At 39.2% G+C, this 16,508-nt stretch overlaps 1 protein-coding gene across 2 annotated transcripts; it reads left to right on the plus strand.

The window, feature by feature from the left end:
- The first annotated feature begins 717 nt into the window (after positions 1-717).
- On the plus strand, positions 718-15,281 carry LOC121946827 (nuclear factor 7, brain-like). Of its 2 annotated transcripts, XM_042491605.1 has the most exons (4): positions 718-936; positions 10,004-10,078; positions 12,222-13,005; positions 13,048-15,281. In XM_042491605.1, exons 1-4 carry the CDS (start codon positions 745-747, stop codon positions 14,076-14,078), a joined length of 2,082 nt encoding a protein of 693 aa, XP_042347539.1. In that variant the 5' UTR covers positions 718-744; the 3' UTR covers positions 14,079-15,281. The 2 variants fall into 2 exon arrangements, with proteins under 2 accessions (XP_042347539.1, XP_042347537.1); XM_042491603.1 differs by having other exon boundaries at positions 12,222-15,281.
- The last annotated feature ends 1,227 nt before the right edge of the window (positions 15,282-16,508 follow it).

Below are 16,508 nucleotides of genomic sequence, written 5' to 3' on the forward strand. Positions count from 1 at the left end.
ATCTTGTTTTAACATGAAAACATCTTGGAAAACCATTAAATTAACATGTTATAACATGAAAACATCTTGTAAAAACATAAAAAAAAACCCCCCTGTTATAACAAGAAACTTTCATGTCATTACCCAGTACTGATCAGTTTTTGTTGTTTGTAGCCTAGTTGTTGTTGTTTTTGTTGTTATTTTGGCAGTAATAGAAAATCCTACAACAAGTTCCTACAAAAATCATGAAAACTTCTTTCACTATTCACAGGCAATAATCAAAATACCTCATTTCACATAAACCCCCTGAAGTAAGTAATTCTGTACTGTTATGGTTACGCATTGAATATAATATATAACACCCATAAGAATGTCCCTCATTTCAGGGTTATCATTACGCAATGACGGAAAAGGTGTCCTTTAAGGACAGAGGCTGGGAATCAGTTATGGAGAAGCAGCAGTTTTCAACATATGGCCACTAGAGTGTAATGTTGGACAGCTGTGACTGGCCCTCATCTGACCGCGTCTGATCCTGGAATATAAAAGTTAATAATATTTTCCCAGATTGTAGAATTGACCTGCGGTTCTGATGCATGCATCTTGTATGCATTTTCATGTTGTTCTGAGTGGTTATCTGGCCATAGAAAAGCATTTATAACAACCACCGCAGTGACTGATACACGGGGTGTGGCTATTACAGGAAACTGAAACTAACAAAATAATGCAGAGTCATCAGGCTGCAGAGCAAAGAGAGAAACAGGAGTCATGGCGTCTGCTCTCTACTCTGAGGATTTAACCTGCTCTATTTGTCTGACTCTCTTCACTGATCCTGTGACTCTGCCCTGCGGACACTCTTTCTGCAGAGGATGTGTCACAGCTGCTCTAAGTGCGCAGGAGCTGTGTCCACAATGTCGGACAGCTGTTCCTACTGAAGGGAGAAGCCTTCCAACCAGCCACATACTGAAGAGCCTCTCTGAGAAGGCCAAGGACGCAGAGAGGAGAAAGACGGAGCAGAGCCAGCAGAAAACACAGGTATGTTCCCAGCGACCATTGTTTGGATCAAAAAACGTTCTGAGAATGGTACAATGCAACCACTTTTTTTTTCCAAATGTTCCCAGAACGTTTCTCATTCGCAACATTCGCGATACATATTTTTTTTAATTGTTATTATTATTATAATTAGGGTGTCTGCACTATGTATCAGTGCAAGGAACCCATTACTGTTCGGCGCAACACATACTCCGAAGTATGCATTAGTACACACTAAACATGTATACTAGTACCCCCAGACCGTCCCATTGTAGTCAGCCGTCGCAACCTGTTATTTGTCATATTTTTATTTTTTATTAAGATTCTTATTCTTATTCTTCCGCCTAAAACTTTGCACCGCTACTTGTATATACAAAAAATACACTAAAACTTGCGGCTTGATGGGGAATTGATTGCTTTGACTTTTCTTGGTGATTCGCTTAGCGGTTTTCCCGAAAATCCCCCAAAACTGCAGAAAATTTTCCCATTCAAAGTAAATGTAGAGCCTCAAGAAATCGACGTAAAAAGAGCTCAAGTTCATGACTCTTTAAGGCCATAGAACATTTCCATACGTTCACAGAGAGAAATGATTCAGCCTTTAAACAGCTCACCAGGTCTTGGACTGTGTTGACGTAAATGGAAATTTTGATAACTTTTACAGTTTTTATGAATTCGCAGTTTACGTATTGTGGTGTTTTTCAGATGTTTTCAGATTTTACAGTGGTTTCTTATGTGTGGAACTCTCCTCAGAGACCAAAGCCACTCTGTTGGTGGAGGGTGGAGGAGCTGAAAAATAATTTCAAAATTTACCAAACAAATTGGAGCTACTCCCATGGCTAGCAGTGAAACTTGTGGCTGTCAATTAAAAGTAGGTTTGAAAGCTGACAATGCAACAGAGCTGACTCAGTGCACCTCAAAAGGAAGGGAGACCCCAAAAATTCCCCATTTACTCCAATACAAACTGAGATGAGAAATTTCTGTAAATTGGCTTCTTGAACCTTTTCGTTGCACAGCGATTTGGGATATGTAGCAGATATTTTTCCAGACAAAAATGATATGGCTGCGTTCTTTACGACCTCCTTTCTCTTCCTGTTGTAGTATTTTGACTATTTGGTGAACTGTATGGCTGTAAAATGGACAAGTTTGACAGGGACATTTCCATCAAATTCAACTGCCTCCTTTGAGCTGACCTGAGAGGAGAGGGGGAGGAGAGGTGCAACAGACACTTAAAGACACACAAAGAGCCATCCTGGTTTGTACCTGACCTTTCCAATGCAAAGTGATGCCTGGTCCACTTGTCCACCAGTAATTAATGGTTAACTGACTCTTTATATTGCCATCATTGGCCCTTGTGGCCCCTCAGGTGTAGGGGGCCCTAAATTGGCCTTTGTGGCCACTCAGGTGAAGGGGGCCATTAATTGGCCCTTGCAGCCAATTAAAAATGCCAGTAAGTAATTAATGGCCTTTAATTGGCCCTTGTGCCTTGTGGCCCTGTGTGTAAGTGTGGTCACCCCCCACCTCCTCCTCACATACATTAGTGGCCCCTCAGCTGCAGGCACCCTTCAAAATTTCAGCGAAAATGTTCTAGTTATTATTATTGTTAATACATCACATTGCATTTTTATCTAACACAAAAACAGCTCTGTAATCTCAGTTTTCAATTACATTCTCTGAATATTGCTTTGAAAACGTTCTCTCTTTGTTCTCATGTAACGTTGTGGAAACCTTCTATAAAAGAAAATTCTGTGGTCTGTCACTGCTCAACGTCCTCAGAATGTTGCAGTACAAATGTTATGTCTTAGTCAGCATTTACCCTTACGGGAATATTACTTGAAATGATAAACACAATTTAAACATTCTCTGAACATTGATCCTAGTTACTGTAATTTCAGTTACTGTGTGTCCCTCTGCTGGCCAGATCTGGAATGTAACTAAGTACATTTACTCAAGCACTGTTCTTGAGTACAAATTTGAGGTTATTCTTGTAATTAGTATTTTTTGAGTATTTTAATCTCAGGCAACTTTACACCTCTATGCCACTACACTTCAGAGAGAAATATTGTACTCTTTACTATATATGAGACAACTACCTTACAAATTAAGATTTTTTTCCACACAAACAAAGCAATGTCAAAATAAACAAGTGTAGCTGAAACAGTTAGTCAATTGATTAGAAAATTAATTGGCAACAATTTTTACAGTAATGTAAATCATTTTTAATGCAAACTTTTACTTATTCCAGCTTCTCATATGCACTATATGGTCAAGGACTTGCTGCTTTTTTTCCAATTATTTAAATTATTTAGATTTTTAAAATTTATTTAATCCTTTGCATGTGTACTTTAACTTTTAACACTTAAATGCATTTCAAATGCAAATCACATTTATTTCATTTTATTTAAACAGGAGGCCTATGTCAATTTCACTACTGCTGAACTTCTTCTTACAGCCTTTTTTGGTGTCATATCTCCAGTCTTGGTCATGTGTCAGAGTCCTTGAACACAGCACAAAACTTGCCCTTATGTAGTGTAATGTTTTTGGTAAGAGCGTTTGGTGCATCTGGAGTTGACTTCTCTTATATTTTCTCTCTTACCAGAAAATTAAGAGAAACTATAGGATAAATTTAAGAGAATGTTGCTACATGAAGCCCAGTGTTTGTGGGCAAAACAAATGTCAATGCATTTGATAGAGAGAGAAGGCCATCAGCATTAACATTTTAATGTACTCACTTCGAGAAAAAAAAGCAATGGATTTTTTTTTTTTCTTTGCATTTTTATTTCATGGGACTATAATACAATAATAACAAAATCAGTGTCTTTTTTTAAATAAAAACATGTCAAGTTAGTATGCCAACCTTTGAAAGTCCAACCAAACAGAGTCTGGAGGGAATTTTTTGGTTACTAACTTGCTGTGGGAGCCAAACTGAACAGTCACAGCGACATCTAGAGGAATTTTGTGATGAAGTGACGCAGCATGTCACCTCTCTCGTGACACACCTGTGAATGTCACCACTGTGATTGCTAAATATATTGAATAGACTCAGAGTGAAAAAGTAAATGACTCTGTAACATGTGTTTTATATCAGAGCCACACTTTTTTTTACACTTGTATGTATCATTACCTTGTAGTCATCACAATTATTTAATAGATACATTTTTTTATAGGTGGCAGAGTTGTGTCCTGAGCATGACGAAAAGCTGAAACTGTTCTGCGTCACAGATCAGCAGTTAGCTTGCATCATTTGCAGAGATGGGGAGAAGCACGAAGGACACAGGTTTAAACCAATCAAAGAAGCAGCTGCAGCTCTGAGACAGGAGTTGGAGAAGTGGACGGAGAACCTTTGTGGTGATGTCTCTTTTACAGAGAGCCTAGCAGACTCACAGAGGGAAGAAATAACAAAAACCAAAGCAAAGTCTCAGCAGCTGATGACCCAAATCCACAGACAGTTTGAGGAGATGCACCAGTTTCTGAGAAAGAGAGAAGATGAGATAAAGAATGAGCTGAAAATGAAGGAGGAAGATGCTGCTGAGAAAATGAGCAAGAACTTAAAAGTTCTAGAAACAGCTTTGTGTGAGAGCAGAGAGCTGGAGGGAAAGCTGGCATCAGTTATGAAAATTGAAGATCCAGAGAAGTTCTTAAAGAGGTGGACTGAAGGTAACAGCAGGATGACTCCAGAAAAAGTATTCCAGCCCAGAGCAACTGACCTCCAAGTGGTGAGGAGCTCTCTCTGTTTGGGGCCTTATGAAAGCCACCTGCAGTTCTTTATGTGGAAGGAGATGCTTCAGGTGATCCAGCCCCGAGCAGAGCTGCTCTCACTCAAAAGCAACAGTAAAAATATAACTGTGTCTGATGATGGGCGGACTTTGTTTTGTACTACCACAAGTAACCAAACGCCATCAAGTGGTCTTTTTTTTCAGATACACAATCAGGCCAAACCAAAGACTCTCCTTTTAGTTTCGCCACAACATCAGGTCTAAACTTTGGCACTTCTTTTGGTTCTACCTCAAGACAAGGTCAAACCTTTGGCTCCCCTTTTGGTTCCACCACAACATCAGGTTTAAACAGTTGGCACTTTTTATGGTTCCACCACAACACCAGGTAAAACCTTTGGCGGTGCTTTTGGTTCTACCACAGGATCACGTCAAACTACAACCCCTGCTTTTGGTGAAGTCCCAGTCTCTGGTAGTTTATTTGGTCAAACCAAAACCCTACCCCTCCTTCTTTTACCAAGGAAGGTGCCACTCACACAAATCCTGAGCAGTGTGAGGACAGTTCTCTCGGGTCCTCCTCAAGCACAAACCATGCATTCAGTGTCAATGAGTTCATGTCAGGACAGCATTATTGGGAAGTAGAGGTTGGACACAGGGATTATTGGGAACTAGGGATAAAGGATAATTTCCTTAAATATGATGGCCAACAATACTCCACCTGTATTAGAATTAAAACTACAGACTCTGATTTGGATTCAGATTCAGACTGTGATTCTAAAGAGCTAGTATTTGAAAACAGACCACGAAAGATTGGGTTATACCTAAACTGTGCATCCAAGAAGCTCTCCTTCTATGATGCAGACAACATGAAACATATTCACACTGTGAGCTCAAGCCTCATGTCCATGCCACTGTCAGCATATTTTAACATTAGTGCCACAGAACCTGATCATAACCCTCTGACGGTGTGCTGGTACTGAAGTCAAGATCGCTGTTATAATAAGTACTAGTTCCAAGTGTTATATTGTCAGCGTTTTAAAAGAGCAGAAAATATCCAAAAATGGTTATGAAAAGATTGTGTTTGGAAATAAAATACCAATTCCTGGATGCACAACCACAACCAAAGTTTAATGAAAAAACAACAACTTTTTTGTGGCACAATCACTGTTGGAAAATCTGCAGATATCTTCCTAAAAAAAAAACAAACGCTTTGGTGACACAATCATGTAGGGCTGGGTATCGTTTAAAAAGTATGATACTAGTACCCATACCAGTACTTTTAAAACAACACTGATACCAATTAAGTATTTCATTCGATACCCTTAACGTGAAGTGGCATCTACTCTGTATAGTTTGGCTGTAGGTGTTTCGATTCCACTTGGTACCGAGTTTTTTGGTCAATACCTTAAAGGTACCATGTATGATGATGGCAGCACATGTAGATGCAATAGCCAGTAGCTCCTGAAATCCTTGTTACTTTTTGACCATATTTTTTGATTTTTTCGACTCCATGGCCCCTTCTGTTGAAGCATGACTTTTCAACTATAGAGGAGCACTTATCAACATCGAGAAAAGTTGTGTGGAATTTGGACTGAATGCAGCAGACTGCAAGAGGATCTCCACAAACAGCATACGCCGAGCAGCCAGTCAGACCAGAGGGGAGAATAGAGACCGAAAGTGCCAGACGAAGAGAGGGAGGAGAACGGGGATCAGGGCAAGGCTGGCCCGGCTTGGACTGAGAGCTGTTCCTCTACCTGTCTTCTGTCTAATGTCCGGTTTCAGGAGTATAAAGTGGATGAGATGTGATTGAGGATCACTCAGCAACAGGAAATCAGAGACTGCTGTGTGCACATCTTCACAGAGACATGGTTAACCCCTGACATCCCAGATCGAGCTATTGCACTGAATGGGCGGACCTTGCTCAGAGCCGACCGGACACAAGACTCTGATGCAATTTCAAAAACTGCACTGCAGGAATTGTGTATTGCCACCAACAGCAATATCACCAAGGAATTTTTCATTGTAGCTGGTGATTTTTATCTTCTCATCCTTATACTCCAAAGATGGAGCAGGATCAAGACAAAAAATTAATTCACTTTTTAAACTTTATTTAAAAAATGACTAACAAAACTACCTTGTATCTAGTACCCTGTTTCGATACCCAGCCCTACAGTCATGTCTCTATTTGCTGCCAAAGTCTAGCTAAAAAACAACTGGATATGGTGGCACAATCACAGCTGGAAATTCTGCCAATGTACTGCTATCAGGAAAAAAATCAGTGGTGGCACAATCATGCTGAAAAATGCAGCACTTCTGCTGAAAAACGCATTGGTTTGGTGACACAATCATGGCTGGAAACACCATAGATGTCTTGTTAAAAAACATCAGCTTCTTGGTGGCACAATTAGGACTGGAAATCATGCAGGTGTCTTGCTTAAAAAAACTGGTTTTGGAAAAACATCCCATGGTTCTCTTAAAAACACCCAGTTTTGTTGTTTGTTGGTGTTGAGTTTGCAGTCTTCAGCTTTGCACCTGCCTCTCCTGGCTGTCATCCTCCGTCTCCTCCACCATGCAATTATAATGTCAGCTCATATACATGTAATCAGAACAGAAATGTCGATATGATATGTATGAAAAATACAAATGTAACGTATGCATGGTTTGCAGAAATGTATTAGGCAAATATTTTCCTCTGGTGACTGGGTTTTGTGGCTGTGGTGTATTTTACAGGTACAAGGTCAAATAAATTCAATTTTGTTCACTCAATTTGACTTGTGTGTTTTGTGTTTACTTTCTGATTTTGAATGTTAGGACTTCACTTATTGTTATTCTGTTAGTTTTTTACATTTATGTGCTGAAATGGATTCATCTGCTGTCTGTAAGAGATATGTCACACCACTCTGGCCACGCATAGATAATGTGAAGAGAAGTCTTTCTCTGTTCATATGATAACAATATGATAACAATCCTTGTGTAGGTGGATCCACAAAAAAAACTACATACACAACAACAACAACAACAACAACAACTCTTGTAGCACCTGATGCAGATAGCCTTAGCATGATGTGACCTAAAAAAGGCAAAACAGTGTTTCCATTGCAGTTTTGCAAAATATGGGTTTTTCAAATCGCCTGAAATACCAACACAGGCGAGCATAAAACATTTTTTGCAATAAATGGGAGTTTTTTTTCGAAAGTGATGTGTTTCCATTAGGCATATTTTGTATTCACAATTTCAATTTGTATTCTCTGGCTTGTTTTCATTAGTTTTCAATAAAGAACAAAGTAATATTCCATATATTCTCAATAAAACTTTATCTGTCGATATTTTCAACACTATGTATTTGTTGCTTTTACTTCATTTCTTAATTCCTTATGCTCCCATTGCCAGTTTGCAACTATTGACATTTGTTTGTGTCAGGCCTGGATGTGTCTATAATCGAGTGATTGAAGCCGCATCCAAGGGTGGGACTAAGACTATATATTCAATGATAGATTCAATGATAGATTTAGAAAACTAACTAAAACTCTGGATAATTTATTGAGTGTTACTTTTGGATTTTTGTTATGTATATTTGCTATATTTCTGTAAAGAATATATGCTGCAGAGTAAAATTCTTTAGAAACTTTGGACCTTCAAGCACATGTAGAGGAATCTGACAAAAATACTAAAAAAAATATAATACTGTGTAATATGACACAATAGCCCAAAAGAATAAGTCATGATTTTGTGGCACCTTGTAAAATGGATTTTTAAAAAATGCTTTCTTTACTTCAGAAAAATGTTCCCTCAAAACCATTTTACCATGAAAAGTAAAGTGACGATACTGTGAAGATATTTTGATATATATATATAAAATCAACATCACATGGCTTTCCTTACAAGTTCTGGGACCAGCCACTTTTTGACACTCTGCCTTGCCCATTAAGTTTATTTTACTTGTCTGAGATTAATTTAACATTTTGGGTAATAAATTAATTATTTGAGAGAATACACAACAAAAATTGAATAATACTTACATTTTTGTTCCAGTTTTCCATGCTTTGAAGTTGACTTTTTTATGTGCAGAGAAGACTTTATCTCTCAAATTTCCTGAACAAATGTGTTAACTGTGGATTTAGCGAGCACTTCTCCTTTTCCAAGATAATCTATCAGGTGGAGCATATCAGGATACTGATTAAACAGCATCATTGCTACACAGGTGTGCTTTGTGACTGTCATAAAAAAGTCACTTAAATTTGCATGTTTATTTAAGGGGAAAGAAAACTTTTATTAGGTTTTTACCTGACAAGCGCTGCAGAAATGCATGTTTTAGTCAGAGATAACCCTCACAATAAGTTCGTATGGTGTAATTATCTGATAAAAAAAACTTTGGAAAAACAAAAGACACAACTCTTTAAAAACAGAGTGAAACATGGGGTGTGGCTTTTACATGAACGTGCCAAGTCAGCAGGCTGCAGGACCTGTAGGCACAGTTCACCAGTCAACAGCCGGGCGGTTGCAGGTCGCAGTGTTTGCTTTACCATGGAGGAAACGTTTAATAGTTAACATCAAAAGCAAGCATTTGCTGACTTCATTTTCTTAAAAGTGGGAATTTGTGTCTTTTGCTTGTCGTTAATGTAAAATTTGGGTTTTGGTTGCGGTACCGTGTCTCGACTACTTGACTACATAAAAGTGAGCACTTTTCCTTTTCCAAAATAATCCATCCACCTGACAATTATTGCATGTCAATATGTTAAGAAGCAACATTATTATTACACAGGTGTGTTTCGGGATGGTCTCCTTTAAAGGTCACATTAAAGTTTGGAGGTTTATCTTGGGGGAATAGAACAAAAACGCCAAAAGACATACTTGGATTTCACATGACTGACGTTACAGGAATTGATTTTTTTTTTATCTCAAATACTTTAAATAATCACTTGATTTATTATCTCACTAAAATAAAATTAAGAAATAAAAATAAATTTAAAAAAGCAACCCTTTGGACAAGTACCGAATGAGTGACACATGGGGTGTGGCTTTTACAGGAAAATGAAACTAACAAAATAATGCAGAGTCATCAGGCTGCAGAGCAAAGAGAGAAACAGGAGTCATGGCGTCTGCTCTCTACTCTGGCCTTCTCAGAGAGGCTCTTCAGTATGTGGCTGGTTGGAAGGCTTCTCCCTTCAGTAGGAACAGCTGTCCGACACTGTGGACACAGCTCCTGCGCACTTAGAGCAGCTGTGACACATCCTCTGCAGAAAGAGTGTCCGCAGGGCAGAGTCACAGGATCAGTGAACAGCCACATACTGAAGAGCCTCTCTGAGAAGGCCAAGGACGCAGAGAGGAGAAAGACGGAGCAGAGCCAGCAGAAAACACAGGTATGCTGTAGTCAGTGTTTATGTGCTCAGCTAAAAACGATGAAGATGTTTATATCATTCTAGGAGGCAGCGCTCATGAGCCTGAAAAATACCACACCATGAACAGCGTCAAACGTCGTATCGGCCGTCCAACGTGCGTCATTACGCTCGCTCCAACACTGGTCATCGCACGAACAGCGGGCGAGAGCAGGCAGGAGGCGGCGATAAAAAGCTGCAATAACTTCGGACAGTTTTCCGACTTTTTTAGCAGCCTTCAGTCTGCATAGGACGTCAGGGGAGCACCCACAGCCTGTTAAAGCTGATGCTAATTCTTTCAAATCTTGTAACATCCGTTTATTAGTTTGCTCACAGTCTCCAATTAATGTGATTATAACACAGTAACCTCTTCAAACAGTATGCAGGTGATCTGGGATTTCTGTTTATGGTTCAACCTTCATTTTAAAATGAATTCTAAACCAGCATCATATTAGTTTGCTGCTGTATATAAATCCGCTCAGCGCACTCTTAACCCTCAAACTGCATAAATATATTCAAAATATCAGCCTAATAGTGAAACACACAACAGCTTTTAGTGCAGATCAGACTGACAGCAGTACAGTCAGGGCTTCACATGATGTTAGTTTGAGAATCCTCACATCCCACTCAGGCCACTTACCACAAGTCAGTGTGTTGTTAAATAGTCCTTCTTAAAATATATAATATTAATATAATATTAATGTCAATAGTCCAGTGTTAACATACAATAAACTGTGCATAGTTCATAATGAATGTATTCTTTCAGACTGCAAAATGTCACCATCAGCAAGTACTCTGTAACCAGAAAAAAACTCCAAATAAGACAAATAGATTCCAAATCTCTAAAATTTAACAAAAATAAAAAATTTATCTGAGACATCATATTGCTAAGTCAAAGTCTAAATCAATCAGCTGTTCGATCATCTGAGAGCCAGATGTTTCCCATCATGGCCCCTGGGCCTTGCAGTTGGTGGAAAGCAACTTGCAGCGCCTGGCTCTAAAATCTGCTGCCGCATCGATGTTGCGAGATCATCGCCGTTGTGAGAATATCGCCATCCACTTTTGCATAATCTTGAGCAAGTCGAAATGAGCCAGGACACAGAAGGCAATGAGGGAGTTTCTTCAAATTTGGCACATACGTCCACTTAGATTCAAGAATGATCTGACTACGTTTTGGTGGTCAAAGGTGAAGGTGAACACAATATCTTGAGAAGGACTTAAGGGTATTTATTCAAATTTAAAATTTAGTGAAAACTCAATGGCCTTGGTATTAACTTCTTGCATGAACACTCATCCAACCAATTGTGAGCAGCACTATTGATTGGGAGCACACTGATTGGCTGGCATACCTAGGTGTCAGTCATGTTGTCAAAGCCCCTTTTCATAGCAGCAATTAACTAATTAAAACCAAACTTAACACTTGAACAAACATCAGGGCGACGAGAACTACCTAAATTGACCATCTTTGTGAAAAATAGTTGGCGTGTACTTTGTTTTTTTAGTTTGTCTCATCCACTAACATGGAGGGGGCAGGGTTTTTGACCTATACTGCAGTCAGACACCAGGAGGCGATACAGATGCTTTGGGGATGTTCATCAAATTTGGCACATACATCCACTTGGATTCAACAGGAAACTGGTAAGAATTTGGTGGTCAGAGGTCACTTTTACCTCACAAAACATGTTTTTGGCCATAACTAAAGAATCCCGATACAAACTATGACAAAACTTCACACAAATGTCTATAGCATATATTATGTTCTTATGTTCTACAAAAAACACTTTTTTGGCCATTAAACATCATATCTCAGAAACAGAAAGGGAGGCATTTGGTCAGATGCGGAAGTGATAACACTAAAATTGGGTATCCACCCTGAAATTCGCTGATTAAATCGAACTTCTGTGCTGTAGAGTTGACGATGTGTGCAAAGTATTCATGATTTAGAATATGTAGCACTGTCAGCTGTCATGGCTACATGAGTCTGGACAGACATGGATGTAAACTGTAATTGCAATCTGACTGGTTTGCGTAGACATATAATTACAAGGCGGTGATTCCAGTTACATTTGTAAAATCATCAGCATTAAGCTGTTATATTTATTAATAGGTGAGTGGGTGTTTTTTACAGGTTGCAGAGTTGTGCCCTGAGCATGAAGAAAAGCTGAAACTGTTCTGCGTCACAGATCAGCTGTTAGCTTGCATTATTTGCCGAGATGAGGAGAAGCACGACGGGCACAAGTTTAAACCAATCAAAGAAGCAGCTGCAGCTCTGAGACAGGAGTTGGAGAAGTGGACGGAGAACCTTTGTAGTGATGTCTCTTTTACAGAGAGCCTAGCAGACTCACAGAGGGAAGAAATAACAAAAACCAAAGCAAAGTCTCAGCAGCTGATGACCCAAATCCACAGACAGTTTGAGGAGATGCACCAGTTTCTGAGAAAGAGAGAAGATGAGATAAAGAATGAGCTGAAACTGAAGGAGGAAGATGCTGCTGAGAAAATGAGCAAGAACTTAAAAGTTCTAGAAACAGCTTTGTGTGAGAGCAGAGAGCTGGAGGGAAAGCTGGCATCAGTTATGAAAATTGAAGATCCAGAGAAGTTCTTAAAGAGGTGGACTGAAGGTAACAGCAGGATGACTCCAGAAAAAGTATTCCAGCCCAGAGCAACTGATCTCCAAGTGGTGAGGAGCTCTCTCTGTTTGGGGCCTTATGAAAGCCACCTGCAGTTCTTTATGTGGAAGGAGATGCTTCAGGTGATCCAGCCCCGAGCAGAGCTGCTCTCACTCAAAAGCAACAGTAAAAATATAACTGTGTCTGATGATGGGCGGACTTTGTTTTGTACTACCACAAGCAACCAGGCTCCATCTGGTTCCTCCTCGGGTTTTCACACCACCACAGGGTCAGGCCAAAGGACAGGCTTTAGCTTTGACACTGGCAAAGAATCAGACCAAAGGACAGGCTTTAGCTTTGACACTGGAAAAGAATCAGACCAAAGGACAGGCTTTAGCTTTGGCACGGCCACATCAGACCAAAGGACAGGCTTTAGCTTTGGCACGGCCACATCAGACCAAAGGACAGGCTTTAGCTTTGGCACTGGCAAAGAATCAGACCAAAGGACAGGCTTTAGCTTTGGCACTGGCAAAGAATCAGACCAAAGGACAGGCTTTAGCTTTGGCACTGGCAAAGAATCAGACCAAAGGACAGGCTTTAGCTTTGGCACAGCCACATCAGACCAAAGGACAGGCTTTAGCTTTGGCACTGGCAAAGAATCAGACCAAAGGACAGGCTTTAGCTTTGGCACTGGCAAAGAATCAGACCAAAGGACAGGCTTTAGCTTTGGCACAGCCACATCAGACCAAAGGACAGGCTTTAGCTTTGGCACTGGCAAAGAATCAGACCAAAGGACAGGCTTTAGCTTTGGCACTGGCAAAGAATCAGACCAAAGGACAGGCTTTAGCTTTGGCACAGCCACATCAGACCAAAGGACAGGCTTTAGCTTTGGCACTGGCAAAGAATCAGACCAAAGGACAGGCTTTAGCTTTGGCACTGCCAAATCAGGCCAAAAGGCAGGCTTTAACTTCGGCTCCTCAAGCACAAACCACGCATTTAGTGTTAATGAGTTCACTTTTGGACAGCATTATTGGGAAATAGAGGTTGGACACAGGGATTATTGGGAACTAGGGATAAAAAAAAATTTCCTTAAATATAATGGTCAAAAATATTTTACCTGTGTTCTGAATAAAACCACAGACTCTGATTTGGATTCAGATTCACATTGTGATTCTGAAGAGCTAGTATTTGGAAACAGACCTCGAAAGATTGGGATTTATCTAAACTGCACATCCAAGAAGCTCTCCTTTTATGATGCAGACAACATGAAACATATTCACACTGTGAGCTCAAGCTCCATGTCCATGCCACTGTCAGCATATTTTAACATCAGAGCTACAGAATGTGATCACAGCCCTCTGACAGTGTGCTGGTACTAAAGTAAAGATCGATATCATAACAAGTAATAGTTCTAAGTGTTGTTAGCTTTCTCTGGAGCAGAAAATATCCCCAAATTAGGAGGGTTCTAAGTTCCAGAGGTACAGAATGGACACATCAACAAAAACTCTAAACTACATATCTTTTGTAGTGTATCTATTATTTATATAGGTCTTTTTTTCTATCATTGAACAGGGCTTGTGTAGACTACATTATAGCCAAAATAGATGTTGGCATGGTACATTTCTGTAAATCATGGATATGTAACACTTGTATGGTATTATGTAGAGGAATCTTTGTTTCAATATATCCTATCCTAAAACTATATTTTTACATTTCAACAGTGCTGTGGGAAATATGTTACTATGTTTAGGCACAAAAAAACTTGATCATGGAAAGAAGAAACGTTTGGCTGCACAGCTGGAAATGCTGCCAATGTCTCAGAAAGAAACAGCTGGTTTTGATGGCAGGTAGCCACTGGAAATGCAACAAGCGTTTTTCAAAAAGCAACCGGCTTTGGTGGCAAAATTGCCACTGGAAATGTAACCGGCTTCTTGTTTAAAACAAAAATTTTGGTTTGGTTGTCTGGCTAAAAAACACCCAGTTTTGTTTGTTGGTCTGCAACTTTGCTGCCATCTTGCCTAGCTGTCACACCATCCATAATCCCCTCAGCACACAATTACAAAGCGAGCACATATACCTGTAATCAGTACTATGTCATTTTAGAAACACTGATATGATATGTACAAAACATACAAATGTAACCTATCTGTGATTTGCAGAAACATGATACATTTCCCTTTGGTGACTAAGGTCATAAAAAAAGGCTTGTGGATACTGTGTATGGTGTGTGGAGCACCGGCTTTTATTAGAATTTTGTTTTCTACATTTAAATGATGTGTTTTGTGTTTGCTGTCTGATTTTGAATATGATAAGTCCGTCATTTGTGATTCTGTGTGTGTGTTTGCACTAATGTACTTGAAGTGGTTAACATGTATCTGCTGTCTTCCATGCCTCTCTGTCACCACTGGAGGGAGATGTTGTCATGTATCACCAGACCTCTGCAATAAAAGGCTGGTGGATAGCAATCAGTCTCTGACTTGATTTCATCAGTTTTCAAAAAAAAAAACAAAAAAAAACAAAACAAAAAAAAACAGTATGACTGCAAAACATGTTCAATAAAACTTTATCTGCTCAAAACTCAATTTCCTTGTATTTGCTGAATTTTCATAATACACAAAACCATTTTTGCAACTATTGACATTGTTTTCTGTCAGGCCTGGATGTATCTGTGATCCAAGGGTGGGGCCAAAGTGATAAGTTTAATTTCACAGGGATATAGTGTTGATATAAAACATTAACTCTATAAGTATACTATACTAAGGTTAAGCCTTCTTCTTAATCCGCACAATAAATGAATAATACATACAGTGAAAAGCATTGTATTTTATGTCTCAATCTGGTGGTGGGCCTTCAAGATAGGAGTATTCATAATGTGATGTAAATTCCACTACAGAAAAGACTTGACGATCATTAAAATTTAGTAGTGAAAAAAGTAATACCAGTATCAGTTATTGGCCAAATTAATTGTGTTTATACCGGCATATCAGATATTGCCAAAAATCAAATGTCGTGCATTCCTAGTTTAAATTTTAATCAGACTTCCCATGCGATTTTGTGTAAATACGAGGCTCCATGTCTTATCCAGCCGGTCTTTGCTGCGCAGTTATTTGGAGGCTTTACTGCTTTATTTTCACCTTATCTAACTGGGAATATTGGTGGCTGTTGGCAGCTGTAGTAAAAGTACTCAAAATATTTTTCTTCAGATAAACAATCAATAGCATGTGGTGAGTTAAAGTCAAAGACCTGTAGTCAGGAGAGATTTTATCAGCACAATGTATTAAAATTAAATTTCTGAGTAAAAATCTGAATCCGCAACATAACCAATAACATGTCTTTCTGTAAAGGTGGTGCTACAATGTTTTCCTTTGAAGTATGCAGTTGTGGAGAAATGTGGGATATGTTTTGAATGCGCAGAAAGTACTGAACATGAGTAGAAACACATGAGCTATACACGTTCAGGGGTTTACAATTTATTAAATGAATAAACTCACTGCTGTGTAAAGGGGTCACTTGCACATTTAAAGAGATTAATCCCCAAACAAAAGACACAGAATAAAAGGTTGGAGAAGTAAACTATGCTGTTGACTAAGCAGGGATATCAATAAATAAGAAATGTTTATCTGCAGGGGACAAAATATTTGAAAGCAATATAGAATGCCAGAAAGCCCTACTGCATTGTATTCTGTAATACATATTAATATTCTGAATTGGAATGATTTTCTCTACACAGATTAAGACATTTTCACTATGAATTGGTGCATAGAACAGAATGCACGAGATGAAGTATCATGCTCAAATTTACCTGGTGG

The sequence above is a fragment of the Plectropomus leopardus genome, chromosome 8, assembly GCF_008729295.1.
Source record: "Plectropomus leopardus isolate mb chromosome 8, YSFRI_Pleo_2.0, whole genome shotgun sequence".
Lineage (NCBI taxonomy): Eukaryota > Metazoa > Chordata > Actinopteri > Perciformes > Serranidae > Plectropomus > Plectropomus leopardus.

Coding starts and splice junctions, on each gene's coding strand:
- LOC121946827 (XM_042491603.1), top strand. CDS start 745: ATGGCGTCTGCTCTCTACTCTGAGGATTTAACCTGCTCTATTTGTCTG. Junction 937..10,003: donor GAAGCCTTCCAACCAGCCAC/ATACTGAAGAGC, acceptor GTGAACAGCCAC/ATACTGAAGAGCCTCTCTGA. Junction 10,079..12,221: donor AGAGCCAGCAGAAAACACAG/GTATGCTGTAGT, acceptor TGTTTTTTACAG/GTTGCAGAGTTGTGCCCTGA.